The sequence below is a fragment of the Sylvia atricapilla genome, chromosome 3 (assembly GCF_009819655.1).
Source record: "Sylvia atricapilla isolate bSylAtr1 chromosome 3, bSylAtr1.pri, whole genome shotgun sequence".
NCBI lineage: Eukaryota > Metazoa > Chordata > Aves > Passeriformes > Sylviidae > Sylvia > Sylvia atricapilla.
The window spans coordinates 21510105-21530388 of NC_089142.1; the positions used below are offsets into that span (position 1 = coordinate 21510105).

A 20284-nucleotide genomic window follows, 5' to 3' on the forward strand; every position below is an offset into this window, starting at 1 on the left:
AAATTAAATACAACACAGTACTTTGAATATGATTACAATGACGAGATATAATCATTATTAAATTATGAATTTTTAGTTTATTTCTGCCTTTCCTTTCACCTGGAATTTGTCATATTGCTAACAGAAACAGAACTATAGGAATGTTCCAAAATAAGATTCCTCCTTTGCAACACAACTTTTTGGCACTTTTTGTACACTAACCAGAACTGTTCTTTTATCAAAACTGAGTAGTCCTCCATCAGTGGGCAGGGCCTGAGCCTCCTGCCAGTGGAAGGATTTGCACTGGGACAGAAAAGGTAGAGAAGTGACTAGGAAGGGGTTCTGGAAGAACATTTTTAACTTCTCTGAATCATGTTAGAGAAAGTGGGAAGGATAAAAGCAAGTTCTGCAGATTCTCGTAGCAGGTCTTTACATTAAAAGTCGTTCACCACAAGGTCACTGCACCAGGAGTTGTAGATTTTCATGTCTCTGGTGTGCTCAACACAGTCAGCATAGGCATATCTGGTTAAATGCTCTATATTCCCTAAAGATCAGCTGAATCCTTTACCTGCAACTAGAACCAACTCTGATCTTGTGTCAGGCAAGCAATACTTGCAAAAAGTTTGCATGCTGAATTGATGGAAAGTTAAACTCACACTCTACTTCATTACATCATAAAAATGCCAATGCAGTTCAAGTCATGTTTACTGTGAAAGATTTCAGTATTCCCAATGTCTTGCACTGCACTTCCACTCATCCTAACATTCCTTACAATTCTCTTCTGACTCATGAAAATGTATCTGGATGCTTTTGGTTAAGATTCAACTTCTTGTCAACATTTTCAGGTCTCCTTTCTCATATCAAAACAATAATCTTTCTTTTAAGCGCACATACAATTTAATTGTATGAAACTAAAACTCAAACTATGAATCTATCCACACATCCCATGTTTGTGCCCATCTGCATATACAGGTGGGCCTTATTCTATTTCCCTCTAAATACTGCAAACATGAAATAACTTCAAATACCCTAGTGAAGGAAAAAGCTTTTATCATGCCATTTTAAAAAAATGAACAGCAACAACAAAAAAAAAGTAACAAAAACAACAACAAAAGAAACCAAACCCCAGTAAACCAAACTGTGTCTGTTTAGTTCATGGAAGAAGCTAATAATTCTGTCAGCATTTGTTCTTCACCTTCAGAAATAACCTTTCTAGGGACACACTGAAAAGTTCAAGACTGGGTAGCTCTTACATGGAAGTTATTTTAAGGAATACAAGATGTACAATGCCTGCTCACACACAGGTGTCAGGTCTGGTGCAACCTCCAGTATTCTAAAGCATCTCAAAATCTATGCTTACCTGTCACACTTCAGCACTTTCATCCTCAGAATGTACCTCAGCCCTTACAGTGTCTCTTCTTTCCTTAGTTGTTTTTAAATCTTGTACTGCTAAATTGTCAGGCTTTTCTCACTGCTGTTTTAGGCGCTTATCATAAAAGCAGTTTGGGCATTCTGGCACTGTTCCAGTTAGAGTCTTATCTATATATTTTTTGTATGTTTGTCTCCCAGAGCCTGGATTGGAAGGAAATATTCCTGTTGCTACAAATTTATCGAGGCTGCTAAAGGCTTCTAGAGCACCCATGTTAAAGCATATCAGCAAGGAGCATTTCACTAAATAGCAAGTAATTTGAAATTTAAAGTAAAGTAAGCTGAACCAAACTGACCAAAATGGCATATTTTCCTTGGACAGTGAGAACAATTACACTACTGTGCCACAACCAATATTTCGAAGCTCTCAGCTTCATGATTGTTAAACAATTAAGAATGGTGTGAAAAAATCTGACTTCAGGAATTGTCAGCATGGTTCTTAGGTAAATAATTAGATGAGACAGACAGGTTCCAGCTGAGAGATGTACATTTGGAGTGTTCAAAATATAAATCAGCCTTAATTGTATCTATTACTTTGCAAAGCAGAAAAACATACTTCTTCCAATGCAGAGGGAAAAGCCTTTTTCCTGGAAACTAAGATGTAGTTTTAGTTGCTCTTTCATGTTCCACATACATAGTTATATTTATTTCTCGTTAAAACCAGTAAATTTAAGGTTTATGGCAATCCTTTATATTATCTATGCACCTGTATTCCAGTAAGATACTTATGTATTATTTATCCTCAAAGTATGCAATTTCATTGTGTATAGAAATGAAGCTGGGGAGTACATTACAGTCAGACATTGTGTTTATTTTCATATGCTAGAAAATCCCTGAAGTTTAAGCATTTATCATTCAGTGACCTGTTTCTGGCATTGAACATAGTGATGGGAAAAGTATTTAAATACCCAAAAATTGAAGTTACAAAGAGAGTAGTCCCCAAAAGCAGGATTCAAAACAAAAACATGCTCAGTGGCTTATATGTGTGATATCCAATTGGAAACATCAGAGAGAGCTTTTACAATTCTCAGACTTGGATACATACAGAAATAAAAAAGAAAGTGAAAGCAGGGTTGTGGGTATAAAAAAACCCAAAAAACAACTCTTATGAGAGGTCATGTAGTCTATTCTCCTATCACAATTAAAAATTATACTTGACAAGTCTTGATCTAATTTGTTCTTGAAAGACCTCCAATTATGAAAATTTCACACTCTCCATGGGTAATCTATTCCAGTATTTAACTGGCCTCTGAGAAAAGAATAAAAAAATCCCTATCTTAGGATCCTGTAAAACTAAGACTAGCTGTCATTCATCTATCAAAAACACAGATAAAATATTTTGTTCATCTTTGAAACTACTTTTAGCTCATTAAAAGATTGCTACCAGGTTTCTCCTTAAATTTCTGGGATTTTTTTAGTCTAGAGTAATACATTTACTGTTTTATATTCTGAAATATAAATGGTCATTGGTTTATAAGAGATAGCAGGAATGAGATATTTTTAATTTGCTACTTACCTCACATTTTTAAGACTGTAGGCTGAGAGGGACATTTTCACATTTACCAAAAGGTAAACCATTACTTTTACCATAACACTTACCAATAAGGTAAAAAGACCCAAGCTTAATTCCATGTCCCAAAACATAGAACATCTAATTTTATGAGGAAGTAGTTTGGTGGCCTCAGAATCATAGGTCTTGTGCAAACTGTAAACAGGTATTTTTAAGCCCACTCTCCCAGGGCAGACATGGAACACAGTCATGGTCCTGTAATAATCATTCTTCAGTACAGCAAAAACTACAAAGGTCTCTACCCCACAATGTACATCTGCACACTTCAAGCACAGAGGTAAGAATAATGACAGTACCTGGAATCAGCATTTTAAGCAGGAACTGTTGGCATCAACTGCACTTGTATTATGATTCTGTCATAGACATTGAGCCTTTCCAAGTACTTACAAATTCAGATGAGAACTTCCTTAAAGTAGACACCTCCAATTTTCTTTTACAAACCCACTAGGGACGAACACAAATGGTGAAGAGCAGTCAAGGGTATTCTATAGGCTCTTTAAAGTTATTTTTAGCTCTTTTAGGAGTGAGTGGGAGAAATCAGGAAGAACAAAGTCAAAGGTGTGTTCTGTATAGGAAGAACAGGTGGGATAAAGAGGGGCATTTGCTCATGACTGCCAGAGGAAGACAGACACTCTTGCACTCTCACGGGTACCATGTGGGAGTACAGCAGCATTCAGCCTCCAGACTCCAGCAGCCCAGCGTTGTGGGGGTGGGCGGAGCCCCGGCTGCTCTGCCCTGGAGGGAGCCAAGCTGAGGAGTCAAGGAAGGATTTCACAACTTCACCCAGAGCCCCTAAGACAAAGACAAACCTCCTAGCCATGGTGACCTGTCTGGAGACCCACAAGCCCCCTCGGGATTTTATGTAGATCTGTTACAATTGATTGGTTCTGTACCCTTTTCCTCCCACCCTGGTGTCCCATAAAAACCCCTGGGTTTCCTCTGGTCGGCAGAGGTTCCTCGTCCCTGGATCCCTTTCGCTGGTACCCTCTCAATAAAGTACCACCTGCAGAAATTCCATACGAGACCTCTCTCTCTCTCACCACGGCCGGCTAAAAGAGGGGCTAACTCACAAGGGCATGAGCTAAGAGCACTGAGCTGAAATCACTGAAAGCTGAAATCACTGAGCTGAAAAATCACTGCTCTGCCCGCTGCTGAGAAGCCCCTCTGCCAGCTGAGGAGTGCCCTAACCCCCCAAGGAGCTGTTTCTAGCGAGACATCCTTTGGGGTGGCTGTGGCTCTCTGGGTCCCAAGCGGCGGACCCCATCCACCAGCTGGGATACAGCACTGCTGAGCCATATTGACCCTGACAACTTGCTTTCAGTTTTTCCTTCTAACTGCTTTTCTTGCCAAGATTTTCTTAAATTTTCTCTTGTCCTCTCTTCATCTCCAGCCTCAGTCTTCTCTTCCTACTCTCACCCAGCATGGCAATCTATACATGAGCTAATCAGTGGCTGACAAATGTCATTGCCAGTATCATTACTGGGGTCTCACTATTTCCTCTCAGCAGCTACTTATTGTTATTGTATAAGAATTGTTATTTTCTCTCCATATCTCTTTTGAATGTAGCATGAGTCATGTTTCTCTTTTCACTTCACAAATGAAATAAAAGCAGTAACAATAAGTTCCAATTTCCTAGATAGGAGTCAAGTTCTTTATACAGCATTCAGGACATTATTACACACATTTGCATTTGAGAAGACTAGAATTGAAAATATCTTCTAACCCTACCAGAATAACTGATATTAAATGTTTTTATATTCAAATTAGATGCTGTTCTAATAGATACGCAAAAAATAATTACCCTTTTTGATAATATGATCAAACTTGATTTCAAAAATTAATTCTGACACATTCAAGTTATTAATTACAAATGTAACACTGCAGGATTTGTTTTACAGAAATTTCTGAACTGATAAAAGGCATTTTGATTTAGAAAAATTCTATAATGAAATCCATGAGCTAGACCAAATGTATAATTTTAATCAATTTTCAGAGAGAATGCATTTTGATAACAGGTACTAAATAAATTTTAAAACACGCTCTCCATTTCAGAGTTTTTTGAACAACATATGCGTCGTTTAGGCCTACAAATTGGAATAATTGTGCCAAAGTTGTAAAATTATATATTAAAATGAGGAATCTTACATTTATAAAAGAACAATAGTAAAGATTAAACAACCTATCTTGCAAATATATATTTTTATAATAAGTTCTTTTCTCCTGTTGTTTACAGAAATCTATATACCCACAGCCACATATATTGATGAAATTATAAATACAGCGTCAAGAAAAAAGGTATTTGCAAACATGCTAGATTGCTAAAATTTCAAAGCTCCTTCTTGCACATAGTGATAAAACAAGCACAGTCACAGTGTCTAAAGTATTTAACTTTTTTTTTTTGAGTCCTCTTAAGTTCTACTCAGAATCTATTACTTTCTAAGTCTCTTTCACTCCTGGTTATTCATTATCAAGCCCTGAGATGTTATATCAAGTCCAGCACACATCTGTACATTTTCCCTTCTACTTTCTGTGAATTATTCCATTTTGTCTTTAAAAGTGAGGAGTTTTTTCTTAAATTGTTTAAAGAGCTTTTTTTCTCCGTTCACGCACCTCATTATGTTTGGACATAATTTTCAAGGTTAGAATGACAAATTTGAAACACTTTCTGTGCTGTTGTGAACCGGAAATTGTGAACATAAAATGTAAAAACTGCATAAAAATGTAAAAGAAAACTCTTAGCATTAGACTGTTCTAAAAAAAGAGAGAGAAAATATGAAAAAAGAAACTATTTAAGAATATTTAATTACTGGATCATATTTTCATTATATTGAACCCTGTTATTTGAACAATAGTGGAAGCAGCAGTAGAAAGCTAATATTGTTGGGATAGATAAGCAGTAGAAAGATAAGAGATATATTTGCATAGAATTTATGACAGCTGAGGAATCACAAGATCTTAAAATCTGGAGAAAAGTAAATTATAGGGCCTCTTTAGTTTATGGTCACAACTTGCTCAGTCTAACAAGTAAACACAGAATACTGTCTCTATACTCTCATGTTTAAAGTAACTGAGGTACAGATTAAGATGCCAAAACTTCAATACCTTTGAAAAAAAACCCACCTGCCAGCTAACCAGCAAAATAGCTCTCAAAGTTTCAGAGAGTTTCAGAGAGTTTCAGAGAAAGTATTGACCAGATCAAATATAACAGTTTGGGCAGATGGGGTTTGTTTCTTTTAGCACTTTCTAGACCTATCTGATATTATTAGGCCTCCAAGACATCCTGCAAACCTAGTTCTTACAACATAAGAGTTTGCATCTTTCTCTACTAGATGGAGGAGAGGTAAAACACCTCAGGACACTGAAAATTACACTAGACTTCTATGTCTAAACAATTAATCAAAACTATCCCACAAACAGATATTAAAATTTTGTTTTAATCTGGAACAGAATTTTATCCTCCACCTTGCTGATCCCAAGCTGCAAGCCTATTAATTATTGCAGGTTTTTTAGTACAAAGTGTCTGAATTTTCAGTTTAGATGACAGCACCAGAAACAGCACCTAAACTGCAATTCAATTAAGTCCAAAAGCAGCATTTGTCCTTAAATTTACCCCACATCTAGATCATACATAGATTCTCCCATGATTTAATGGCCTTTAGGAAGATCAAACAGAATCACATGTCATATCAAATCATATATGGCATATATGTGGCATTATACCACATAACATGATATCATATGAGGTTAGAAGATATCCTGGATTCTAGAAGCACAGATACAGGTCCTGTTTGTGGCATACTGACAGTCCGAGTTTCTCCCTGGACTGCTAGGGGTATAGCCACATGGCCCTTCTCAGCAGGAAAATGCTCATCCAAAAGAAATATTAACTCTATCAAAGATAGGAACCTTATTCCTTCAAGTTCAACTGTAACAAAATTTCTGAAACTTTTTACTTTTCGCACAAATAACCTACTCTCAACAGAAGAGTAAACATCATGCCAAATCTTAGCTGGGTATTTTATTTATTTATTTATTTATTGCAATTCAGAAAATAGAGCTTTCATACTTTCATCTTATGATCTTTTTAAAAATATCTGAATCATCACTGAGAACGGAACATCAAGCAAAATCTTTTCTTCATAAAAAATAATGTCAATGTCTTACAAAGTTAAGAACAAGTAAATTACAGTTTTAATCAACCATGTTCTTAAACATGAATGCTACTAAAATTTCATTCTATAAATAGAGCAGACTAGAAGCAGACACATGTTAAAATGGGCCATATATGATATGGATAGAATTTACAGCCTTCTTCTTCTTCCCTAGGTCCCTGATAATATCACAGAATCATAGAATAGTTTGGGTTGGAAGGGACATTACACGCCATATGATTCCAAGCCCCTGTCATGGACAGGAGCACCTTCCACTAGACCAGGCTGCTCAGAGCCTGGATTGTAAAACAAAACAAAACAAACAAAAAAAAGAAGTTTAAAATTATGTCTTTAAAGCACAATTTATAAAGTTATCTTCTAAAATAATAAAGTAATCCCTTATTCCTTATAACCACTGAATTTTATAAAATGTTCAGTAATACAATATCATGACCTCTGGTCTGTTGTTAGGTATGTACATTACTAAAGAAAAATGTACCGAAGACATATTTTCCATTTGACCTGTATTTGACGGCATTAATAGATCTTAATACTTCAACTCTGCACACATGAAATACACAAGTCAGTATGAGTTTGGACCAGGTGATGATGTCAGCGTCTCTCTTGGCATACATTATTGACAATGCTGCATCTTTGTTTTGTGAAATAGCCTTAGCATGAAATCATAGAAGCCTTCCCAAGAAGAGAGTGTTATCTTACCATGGCAGATTGGCACAGGAGAATCCCACTGGTACATGCCATTTTGGTAGCGCCTGCACGTGGCATTGTTGTGACCAATCATTCTATACCCAGGTTTGCAATAATAGCGAACTTTGCTTCCAGCAGGACCACCTGTTTTATTTATAATTCCACCATTCCTCAAGGTAGGGTTTAAACTGCAATAAGGAGCTAAAAACAAAAAAATGGAAATTATTAAAACAAATCTAAAGCACTTAATATGCATAATTAAGATTATTTATGACATGTACAAACTTTGAATGCTACTAAAATGAATACTGAAACCTTTACAGTACTTTTGGAACCCTCAGTGAAGATTCAGGTTACTTATAAAGAAACATCATGAAGTTCAAAAACAAAATTTATAATCAAAACTAGTTAATACTGCAGCACATAAGGAAACTACAATCATGAAACATATAGAATGTTCAGTAAGTTTACTCAAACTTAATAAACCATCTATTTCAAATCTGAGGATTTTATAAATTTAAAAATATTCTTTCAGCTACACTATATACAAAATCAATGATAAACAGCTTTATCAAAAATTTCAGTGCACTTAGACATGTATGTTAAAGTTTAAATATTTTGTTGAATATGTTAAAAGTTTATAAAACAAATAACAATACACTGATTCTTCAGATGCATTTATTTCAGATTAAAATGTAGTTAATTTTTTTGTGCACATACTTTCAAAGAATTGGCAATTATATTAATTTTTACAAAAATAATCTAACTTAACTGACTGCAACTTCTTAAATGTTGAATTTACACTACATATGAAGTAAGACAGAATACACCTGTTTGAGTTTTGAAATGAAAGTACACCTTGCTAAATTTTAATCACAACTCTAGTAATATTTTTTGCAGAGGAGTTTTCATGACCACCATGATCCTTGAGGACCTGTGATGTATTAATGGAATTTTTTTGAAATGTACTGAGTAAGTAAAAGAAGTGCATTTTTTTTGTGTCGAAAAGTGAGTTTTAAAGACCATTTTAAAAATAAGGTTGCAGTATCTGTCTGTAATGATGGAATATGGATACCTGAACTGGTCCAAATCAAATAGAAGTACAGTATAGTATTGCACACTATATGTAGAGCTGTAACGTGGATCTGTTTGTAGGATGCTAGCATTTATTACTGGATAAAAGCAATACAAAAAAATTACCTGGACTCTGTACTGATATACAAGTCACTGCGTATTTGAAGCAGGTATGCACCAAGGAAGTGCATACCTTACTGAGTTTACTGAGTTTACTGAGTTTACTGAAATTATCTTTTCAGAAGCAGCATGGCTGGACCATGGCTTTCTGAAAAGAAACCTAATTGAACATCCAGCACTGAAATAAGCCTATGAACATTCTTCATAGGGAAGACACTGTTGAGCTCCACTGAGAATTAAATGTCAATACCAATGAGATTGAGACTGCAACTACTGTTGGAATACTCCCTCCATCATACTGAAATGTGTCTTAGGTAAACTGTGATATTAATTTCAACTTCTGTAGACAATTTGCAAGTAGAAGATGTTTTGTTTTGTTCTTTTTCACAGGTGCATAATTACAGGTTTTGGTATACAGCTTTCAATATCTAGCTCTATTTTTAAATTTTTATCTTCAGTGTATATTTTGTCACCTTACAGTGCACCTATGGTACCAATTATCACCTAAAAAATGTTTTTGTTCATTGACAGAGTTAATAGAGTTGATTATATTCCTAACTGAAATGCTTCCTTCAAATATCTAGATTTAGATTCAGTACCTCAAAGTCAATATATCTAAGTAATAACACCCAAAAGAGACAATAAAACTAAGTCTACCATTAAAGATGCTGAAAAATATTTTCATATTTTGGAATCATATTACATAGTTCTCAATTAAGCAACATTATTTCTACTCAAAATGCTATTTCTGTACATTATTTCACTTGAGGATTATTTGAAAAAACCCACAAAATCAGAAAAGAAAAAATTAAACCCAGAATGAAAATTATTAAGTCAAGATGGTCCTGTAAAATAATTTTTCGGGGCCATGTTCTGTGTCCTTTATAAGCATGGTGACACTCACTTGTCTGCTTAAATTACTTTAGTTATCAAATTACTCTTTCAGAAAGGGAACTTGACATTTAACAAAACACAATAAACATGGACTTAATTTTCATTTCGACATATTGAAGAATAAATAAGATTGTTACTGCAAAAGAAGTTGGTTAAGAACTCTAAAATCAGCTCCAGTAACCTCTTAAGTGCTATTTAATTTTAAATATTCTAGATCTTAAGAAAAGCCGGTGAGTCATTAAAAAATTATGCAATTCAGAAAAAACCTCTGTATTTATTGCATCAGTGCAATTTTAGTCATAAAATATTTCTCTATAGCCCAGTAATACTGTATAACAATTCTAACTTCATTTTTTTTCTGTACAGAACTTTTCATATCTCCTTTTTTTCTATCTCCTTCTATTAACCGTTTAATATAGACTAGTAATTATTTTATTAAACCGTTAACATTGTTATTCTAACAGCAAATTCTTGGCTAGACATAAAAGAATAGGGTTTTTTATGCATAAAAAGATTTTTAGCATAACAAGTTAAACTTCATGTTCTGATTGCCAGAGTATTTATTGCCATGTTTTAGCTATGGCTAATTGCAACAATAAATATATAAGGCTATCCAGAGAGAGAAGCTTTTAAATGGTACAAAATATGGACATTCTGTGAATTACACATAATGATGTCAAAATACTGAAAATTTCCTCAGGAACCAAAGGGGATGTATATCCGTCATAATTTTTGCTTACGTTGTAACAATCAACAATGCCTTTGGCCCAAAAGCATGGTTTAAGCTCTCCAGTGAATCAAGGGGAGTTCAGAGAATAATCAAATAAAAAAATTAAATTTTGAAGTAAAAAAAATGTAGAAGAAAACAAGGAAGACAAAACAGCAATATCACTCAGAAATTAGTACTCAGAAAGTAGTAACACAGGAGTGCTCTCATCTAGGAATGACAGTGTTTTAACACAAAATGTGATTAACTTCTATGACTGTTCCAGTGACCAAAGTGTGTGTGTATCTATCTATCTATCTATCTATCTATCTATCTATCTATCTATCTATCTATCTCTTTTTAGTTATAGATTTAACTTACTTTTCCAAATTATTTGGAAATAATTGTCCACATTATTTCAAGACCTCTTAGATAACAGTGTATTTTGTGAGGCAACATACTGAATTTTTTCAGCTCACTTATAATCAAATAATTCAATTCACTTTACCTCAGAACTTTTGCAATTTACCAATAAATAGTAACAGGATAATAGCTGCCAGCTAAATCACATATCACTAGTCAACAAGTGTGTGTCCAGCAACACATATAAACACTGATCTTTTGTTTGCAGGGCCACACTCTTCCTTTAACAAACTATATTCTCTTAATACTGGAACATTAAAAAATTTATGCTGAGGATTTGGTCTTTTTGCTGTTTGAGACACTCTGTCTCAGGGAGGTTAATTAAACGACTTCCAATTAAATACTAAAATTCTTTTAAACTCCATGTTCAACCCTCCCAGATGATTTTGTAGAACTCACTCTCTACAGGGAATCTACAAAATTTTATCAAAGGCTTTATCTTAGAAAATGACTTGATTTCCCAGCAGTATCTTTGATCAATAGTAAAAAAAAAAAACCCTAATACAAAGCAGATATTTGTAAGTATTCACAGAAACAGTACTATATTTGAAATTATAAATAAATAAAAATAAATTCCTTCAGTGCTTTGTTTACCTTACGTGCTAGATTTTATACTACTTCCTTATAACTTTCCCTTTTAGATAGTTAATTTTCTTTGCCATGTTATTGGGGCATCTTATGTCTTTGTGCTGCTATTCTTTAAATATCCACTGCAGTAGAGGGCTACTGTAATACTCACTCTATATATAAGAAATTTGGCACTGCCTAAAATAAGTACTTAAGGTCACATAAGGAAACTAAATACATATTTTCTTACTATTAAACCATTTCATTAATTAATGGGCCATCTATTCCATATGTAGCTTTTCACTTTTCAGTATGCAGGATCAAAATGGACAACTATACTCAACCAAGCAACAAAAAGGGATCAGGCTGTCATTCTTTTTCATTTGCATTTTATTTTAGATCTAACAAATAAACAATATGAAAAGACAAGATACATTTGCAAAGGCCTACTCCCTCTTTAGTGATATAATTGTGAATGTCTGCCCCTTCCAAAATGAAATATCTGACCAAATAACCTGCTGTTTATATGAAAGCTGTTCTTACAGGTTGTTCAACATTTATAAATCATCCTGAATATTTTTTGTGATTCACAGTACTGTAAAAACCTCCACTGTGACCTTCCTGCTGTGCAAATCACCACCTAAAAATTTACAAATTGGAGAAGAAATGATTATACAGAGTCTGATTAAATTCTTCACATAGTTCCCTTGTCACTTCTAACCATCTACTGGAAAAATGTAAAGACAAACCAATCAATATTCTTTTATTTTAAATTGAAATAGGGAGGCAGTAGGAACACTTGTTTAACATGTCCAAAGCTTAAAAATAACAAGAAAGGAATGGTGAAGATTTTAGCTTCTTGCAATTACATATGAGGCTAAAAGAACGTAATAAAAGTGTTCTGGGTTGACCCTGGGTGGATGCCATGTGAACACCAAAGCTGCTGAATTGCTCCCTTTCTCAGCTGCACAGGGGAGAGAAAATATAACAAAAGACTTGTGGGCTGAGATAGGGACAGGGAGAGATCATTCAGCTGTTACTGTCATAGGCAAAACAAACTTGACTTGGAGAAATTAATTTATTTTTTTACCTATCAGATCAGAGTAAGATAATGAGAAATCATAAAATTGTCAAAAGCCTCTGCCCTGCCTGCCCTCCCCTTCCCCACTGCTTTTCCCAGGTATGCTGGTTTGTCTAGGATAGAGTTAATTTTCTTCAAAGGTTCTAGTATGAGGCTGTGTTTTGGATTTCTGATGAAAACAGTGTTGCTAATACAGGGATGTCACTGCTGAGCAAGGCTTACACTGAGTCAAGGCCATTTCTGCTCCTCACACTATCTCACCAGCAAGGAGGCTGGGGATACAGAGGGACTTGGGAGGTGACACAGGTGAGGCAGCTGATCCCAATCGACCAAAGAGATAGCTCATAAGATATGGTGTCATGCTCAACAATAAAAGCTATGAAAGAAGAAGGAAAGAGCAATGTTGCAAGTTATGTTCAAGTCACCATGAAGACTGGTGGAGCCCTTCTCTCCTGGAGACAGCTGAATACCTGTCAATGGAAGTGGTGAATGAATTTCTTATTTTGATTTGATTGCATCTGCAGCTTTTGTTTTACCTATTAAACTTTACCAGTTTATCTCATCCCATAAGTTTTCTCATTTTTATTCTTCTGATTCTCTACTCCATCCTGAATCTTGCTGTGGGGGAAGTGAGCAAGCAGCTGGGTGGGCCTCAATGGTGTGCTAGGGTTAAAGAGCAATACAGGCTGCAGAAAAACTCAGCTTTGCTACCTGGAGCACCTCCTCCCTCTCCATCTTCAATGACATTGGTTTCTGCAGAGTTGCCACTCCCATCCACTCCCATGTATTCTCATTCCTTCTAGCTGCTGTTGAGTTTTTTTTTTTTTTTTTTTTTTTTTTTTTTTTTTTTTTTTGTGGTGGTTGTTGTTGTTGTTGTTGTTGTTGTTTTTTATATTTTGCTTTGTTTTGTTTTATGTGTTATTGTAGGGGCACTACTACCATCCATGGCCAGCTCCAGGTTCATCTTGGAAACAGCTGGATCTGGTTCTTTTGGACATGGGGGAAGTTCTGGTCAGCTTCTCATAGAAGCCATACTTGTAGTTACAAAAACCTGGCCACTTAAACCTGAGGCATAAAGAAAAATAGTGCTATTGGCAGGAAATTAAAAATTAGCTAAGTAACCACTTGACTTATTTGCTTTTGAATGAATAACCAGAAGTTAAAAAAATGCCTGTAAATGTTATAGTGGCAATGTCAATTTGAAACGTAGCAAATGAAGTTCCCATCTGGTTCCCAAGTGTTTGTGCCTCCAGTGGATGTGCCAGGTATTGTAGCACACTTTCATTCCTTCTACCAATTTATCTCTTCTTAGTTATGCTTTTACCCTGGCTTGCTTGGGTAGGAGTATGCATGCAGGGTTATAAATTACTGAGGGATGCTATGCAGATACTCCATAGATTAACAGAGATCATTTAATATCTAGGCATTAGTGCTGTTAGGAAATGTATAATTTAGGCTAAAATCTATGCTAGTGCCTCTGTAATATGTCAAAGCTCTTAAAAGAATACCCATCTGTTGTAATGCCTCAGCTTTTGTCCACTGAGACATAGCAAGAAGGCTTATATCACATGATAGTAAACATAATATTAATAATAAGCAAACAGCTTACACAATTAAGGCTGTATGCTAAAGAAAATATTAAGCACTCCCATAATGCTAGCGCTTTTTAACAGTGAATAAAATTCATAACTACAAGTGAAAGCTAGCTGTGACAAAAACACAATTTACAAAATTTTGTGCACAGGCATAGCTGGAGAAGAAGGGAAAGGTTATGGGAGGGCAGTAATTCATTTCAATAGGTTCTTCATCATGAGGAAGCCTGCTGGCTCAGTCACAGCTGCTACAGTATCAATAGCCTTTTTGGGATCTTGTATTTTTCCTACTTTCATGATGCTGCTGTCCCTCATTAGGATTCAAATCCAATTGTTTATGCTGCCACTCACTGTTACTCTTCTTTCATGCTGATTATTTCCATTGAATCTCATGTAAAATGGACATAAGTTTAGAGAAAAATGCAGGCACTGACTGTTAGTGAAGCATAAAAAGCTAAACTTGTTTGTTCCTAAAACATCGCCATAAGGATCACATATCTGTCTCCAGTCCCACAATTTTATTGTTAGTCATAGCTAGTGCCATAATAATTGATTAATTATTAGCAATTACAGACTACTTCTACAATACTGAAAAATGTGTTTTGTGTACATGCAAAGGTGCAAAATATTTTTTCCATCTCTCAAAAATCAGTCTCCTTAATAATTTGATACTTACAATCCAAAATCTTTACATAAAGTTTAATCATGTATCTCTGATATTACTCCCTCACTTTGAATTAATGGATGAAAGCCCACTCCTTTCACTGCCACACATTTGAGGGCTATGATGTGACTGGTTCTCTTTTTCCCTTTTCCACACTCTCAATCCATCTATTAAGTCTTGCAATTGCTTTTTTACTATTAAAAACTAAATTAATATCCAGTATGCTTGGAAAAAAATTTCCTTTCTCCATCTCTCAGTTTCTGTTTGTCTGTAGTAATTATCTGAAGATACAGGCGAAGATGATGTTTTCACTGACTTTTTCCCTGAACTGCTAGCAATTTGTGCTTAGTTCTTAAATCCCCCAATCATAATTATGCTCTGACCTGAGCCCTGATCTTATGTTTCAGTAACAAGAGAAGCTTTCTGGAAATTAGACAGGCAGAGCATGGATGGTACAGAAAAGGAGTGGGAGTGAGCTTCCAAAAAACCGTCTCCCTAAGAATATTTATCATGACTAAATGGGAGATACGTGGTGCTTCACGAAATGTTCTGCTAAAACATTCTTAGTATTCCTTTCTCTACTAAATTTATATTGAAAATTATTAGCCACTAAAATTAACACACACAACCTTTACATTGCTAATCACTTCCAAACACAGAAGAAGCAAATGTTAATGATAGCAATTATCACCTGTCTCTCTCACACATACTATTCACATCATGTAAATGATGCCTAAACCAAGTCTTCTAGTGGCAATGTGTCTGTTGATGTAGGTGTGGAAACATCATAAACAAGCTGTAAACTGAGTAAGGCTCAATATGTCTACACATAATACATAATCCAGTCCTGCAAGATTTTTTCTTAATTTTTATTATTAATAAGAAAAATAACATTGTCACTATTTAGATAGACTACTTACATATCTTCATGTTACCAGATTCATATGCAGCCTGTTGAAGAAATTAGTGGTTTATTTCCACTCCCCCCCCCAAGTTCTTCTTTTATTTGAGCATGAAGAAAAACATAGTAATGAGAATTGTGAACTGCAACTCTAGAAAATTGTAAACCTAAGAATTGTGTACTGATTTGCAGCTGAAAAATTCTCACTTCTGAATAGTTCTGTGTAAATCTGAGGATTATGCCTACCATTACATTTCAAAGGCCTCTCTCTGGACCTGATAAGAGAAGCGGTGCAGAGAGGACTATTAATTGCAGAAGTATTAATCTAGAGATCTCTGGCACTGAGAAATTCTGAAAAATTCTCACTTCTGAAATAGTTCTGTGTAAATCTGAGGATTATGCCTACCATTACATTTCAAAGGCCTCTCTCTGGACCTGATAAGAGAAGTGGTGCAGAGAGGACTATTAATTGCAGAAGTATTAATCTAGAGATCTCTGGCACATTGGGAAAAAATGGAGGGACCAAGTTCTGTGCTTACCCTAAACTTAAAATAGAATGATTTCACATCCTTAAAATATACATTATAAAAAATTATCTTCAGAGAAACAGATATTATATTACAAGTTCTATTTGATGCTGAACAGTTGTCATGGCTTTAAGTCGTGGACAACAGAATATCCACATGGTATAATTTATTAGAAAGCATGAATAGTTACCTGAGTAACGGATCTTGAATCCTTTCTTGCTGGTTGCATGATCAGTTGACCAGCGGAGATACAGCTGGTTCATTTTGCTTGTGAAGTTCAGTTGCCCAGTATGATTTCCACTCAAAGCAACTAGTAAAGGGCTTTGTCCAGAAGAACCTTCAGAGATGAATAAAAAAACTACTGATGTTTTGAAGTGCTATGAGTTTGGGTAATTCTTTGCATATTGTAACTCAGCTGTGAATGTGAACATGGTAAAACAGGAAATAGCCCGACACTTCCTTGTCACAGAAATAACTAACAGGTCTTGATTTAAAGTGCCCATCTAGTTTTAGGTTTAAACTAGAGAGCACTACAATTGCTGTATATTTCCATTTATTTGAACCAAGATAAAAAATTCTGATCATCCATCGGCTGAAGCACCATAATGTACAGTGCAGTCAGGTAGGAGTATTCCCTGCTGTGGTTTGCACTCCAAAACTGCCTTATAAAGCAATCAGAGACATGTGCCTTAGCAACACTCATTCCCTAAAATTTGTCTTGCAAATCTTTGTACCGTTTCTGCATAAAGTTTGATAATGTATCTTTATCTGTTATAGATAGATCAGTACAGTTCTACTGACCAAGACGAAGCACATTGTTTTGGACCACACAGGCCACCACAACATGATATGTATTTGTTGCAAAATGCAGTGAAATTTTAGTCTGAGTTATAGCTGTCACTGGAAGCACTACGGTCACACCAGCATTGCCTTCTGCCCCAAAAAACTCATGCTGAGGTGTACAACTAATTAGTCTAGCAAAGAAAATTGCTAATGTGGCCAAAGGGACACAAACAAGTATCCCTGCAAGGCACTGCAATGGGCCATATCTGAATATCAACCTGTTGAGAGCTAGCTCAGGAATCTCCACATGGCACTATAGATATAAATATACCATTATCTTTTTCACTTCTGGTTGCTGGTAGGTGGTAGAAAAAAATTACTTCTTCAGAGCTGCAGTAGAGATGAATTTGTAAGAATATTATTTCATGCCATGAAATTAAAATGCTTTACAATGTAGGAACAACTTAGTTCTTCTCTCAGATCTATTTTTGATAATCTGGTTAAATTGCATTTGAATTCACGGGAAAGAAAACAAAAATATATATCAGGAATATTATGCTGTTTCAACAGAATTTATCAATATAAAATAAAGTGATCAGACCAGTAGAAAAGTTCCAATAATGCTCTATATTGTCTTTCATAGAAAATAGAATGCAAAAAAAACCCAGTTTGAATAGAATTTTGCAGACTATTTTCTGCATTAACCTGACATGGACCAGCACATATATTATGAAGAAAAAAATATGCTAATGAAGTAACTTTTTTTTGAAGTATTAAAAATATTTTAAAAGTATTAAAATATATTTTTTAGGTTGCTTCTACCAAAAAGCAAAAAAATATTAGTAATTTTAGACATTAAAATCTAATCCTTCAGAAGAATACTTAGAACAAGATACTTCAAAAAATATGACCTTTTAATATTTTTTCATTTTGTGAAACTCTCACACTGAATATTCGTCTTTTCTATCATACTTATCATATATTCTTGGTTAATGAAGAAATGTATGATAATGGTCTCTAAATGAATAAAAACATATTTAAGAACAACCAGAGGCTAGTTGTCCTTGAAAATCATTGAGAACATAATAAGTAATAATAAGTTCAAAAATAAGTAGAAAAATAAGAATTAAGTAGGGCCATTTGAGAGGTGAAAACAGTAGAAAATGGATTTTGGTCATTTCTCTGCTCTTTGTCCCAAAAGAGATGGTTGAATAGTTCAACAGTGGCATATTCAAACAGTGAACAGCGCTGCTCTCCTAGGCTATGAAGAAAGCAGACAGGGTATTTGAATTCAAATTTCAGTATTTAGATTAAAATAATTTCATTCATTTGTACAAATGTAATTATAACCCCCAAATATTTATTCATCAAAAATGAACCATTAGATACCAGCATGTTTACTTCTCCTTTCAGACATCTCCATACATTTCCCAGGAAACAGAACACTGCGTGACTTTCTTAGGGAAGCTGCAGCTGTTACTGCTCCTCCTGTAACAATACCTAAGACATTTGTAAATCTTCTCTGTCCTGAATACATCTGTAAAAATTTTCATTGGCTAACAGATGTAGATTTAAGGCAAAAGTAATATGAATTCTGAATTATTGTTTAAATTTCAGATATATCACTGCATTATGAACCCAACAATTTGAAATCAAGGCCCACTGCACCCAGTATTTGTTCTTATGTAACTAGAATTTAAATCTCTCTTACCATCAAATACCTCCAGCTCATCGAATTGCTTTTCACTTTGAAACATTTCTACAAAAATGGAGATGTTATATCCTGGCTCAACCTTAATAGTCCAAGAACATGTCTGAGAATTTGGATAGGTGCCTGGATAACCTGGACTGAGGATCACTCCTGATGATTCTGTACGAATTTCATTTGCTGGACATTGTGCTAAAAAGGACACAAAAAAGAACACTAAGAATAGCAATGAAACAAAGTTCTTCTTCTCCATGAAATACATGCTTCAGGGTCAGTTTCGAAAAGAAAACATGTTTAAACCATATTCTAAATAGAAGGGGAAATAAGTTCCCTATAATATGCATGAGAACAGGACCACTTTTATACACTTTTCATTTAGAAAACATTTTATTAATTTATTAATTATAGTAAAGCATCTTTCCAGGAAGAAATATGTTAGATCCCAAAGTGGTTTCAATCAAGCAATACATGTATGTTAGTGCGATCATTCACACAGGTGAGGTGAAAGTACCAGTAAAACTTTTTATTTGGAAATTGTATTCAATTTGAGATCTTAAAAAAATGACACAACTTTAAGAATTAAGCCTGTTACATGAGCATGACAACATATTGAAACATCTAGACATACCAGATAATTTGAAAGTACACAAGTTTTATGTAAAGTGTTCATTTTGATTACAGAATACTCCAAGTAATCCAAGACCTTCTTAACAATTACTTCTCCTGTTGTTTAAAGTTTGAACTTTAAAGTTCATCTGGTATTCATAGGAATTAATGCTCTCTGAATATTGGAAAGAGTATAGTATTTTAAAATACTGTAAATTTTATACCCTAAACAATGTTTTGATTAGGAAGTTCTGTTAATCACTATTTTTCTTTAACTTTTGGCCTCTCATGCAGGACTCATTTTTTCAAATCTGTTTCTTGTTGAAGTCTGATACGTTTTGTCCACAATTTCATAATATATGTTCATTTTGACAATGTTTGTTGTGTAAGATTCACAAATATATCTTGACAGAAATGCATTCCTGGAAATCATGCCACAGTATCCAAGCACACAAGTTGTAAGAAATGGGAAAAACAAAGCAACAGAGGGAAAAGTGATCAGTGGAAAAAGTATACTACAGGGGAAAATCCACACATAAGTATCAGAAACAAACATTAAAAACTGGACGATTTCCCTTAGGAAGGCCTTTTATAAACTTGGGGTGAAATTTAGGTTCCATTGTAGCTAAAAAAATTCTTCAGTCAGAGAGGAAAATTTCAAGCCAGTGAAAAGGAGGCATTGTAGCATGCAAGTGAGGAAGGGCCATCAAGCAGGGGAACAAGAAATCGGTTGGGGAAAAGATAGTAAGCAATTAATTTTCCTTTGGCATATATCCCTTTCTGCTATCATGTGACAGCGCTG

General features: G+C 34.8%; 1 protein-coding gene across 1 annotated transcript in view; it reads right to left on the reverse strand.

The window, feature by feature from the left end:
• The window catches only part of CSMD1 (CUB and Sushi multiple domains 1), a 240209-nt gene that overhangs the window by 71819 nt on the left and 148106 nt on the right, over positions 1 to 20284 (reverse strand). Inside the window, exons 32-33 of the mRNA XM_066314261.1 lie at positions 16576 to 16722; positions 7849 to 8037 (exon numbers count right to left, since the gene is read on the reverse strand). Coding sequence (XP_066170358.1) covers positions 7849 to 8037; positions 16576 to 16722 — 336 coding nt within the window. The remainder of the gene's footprint in view (positions 1 to 7848; positions 8038 to 16575; positions 16723 to 20284) is intronic.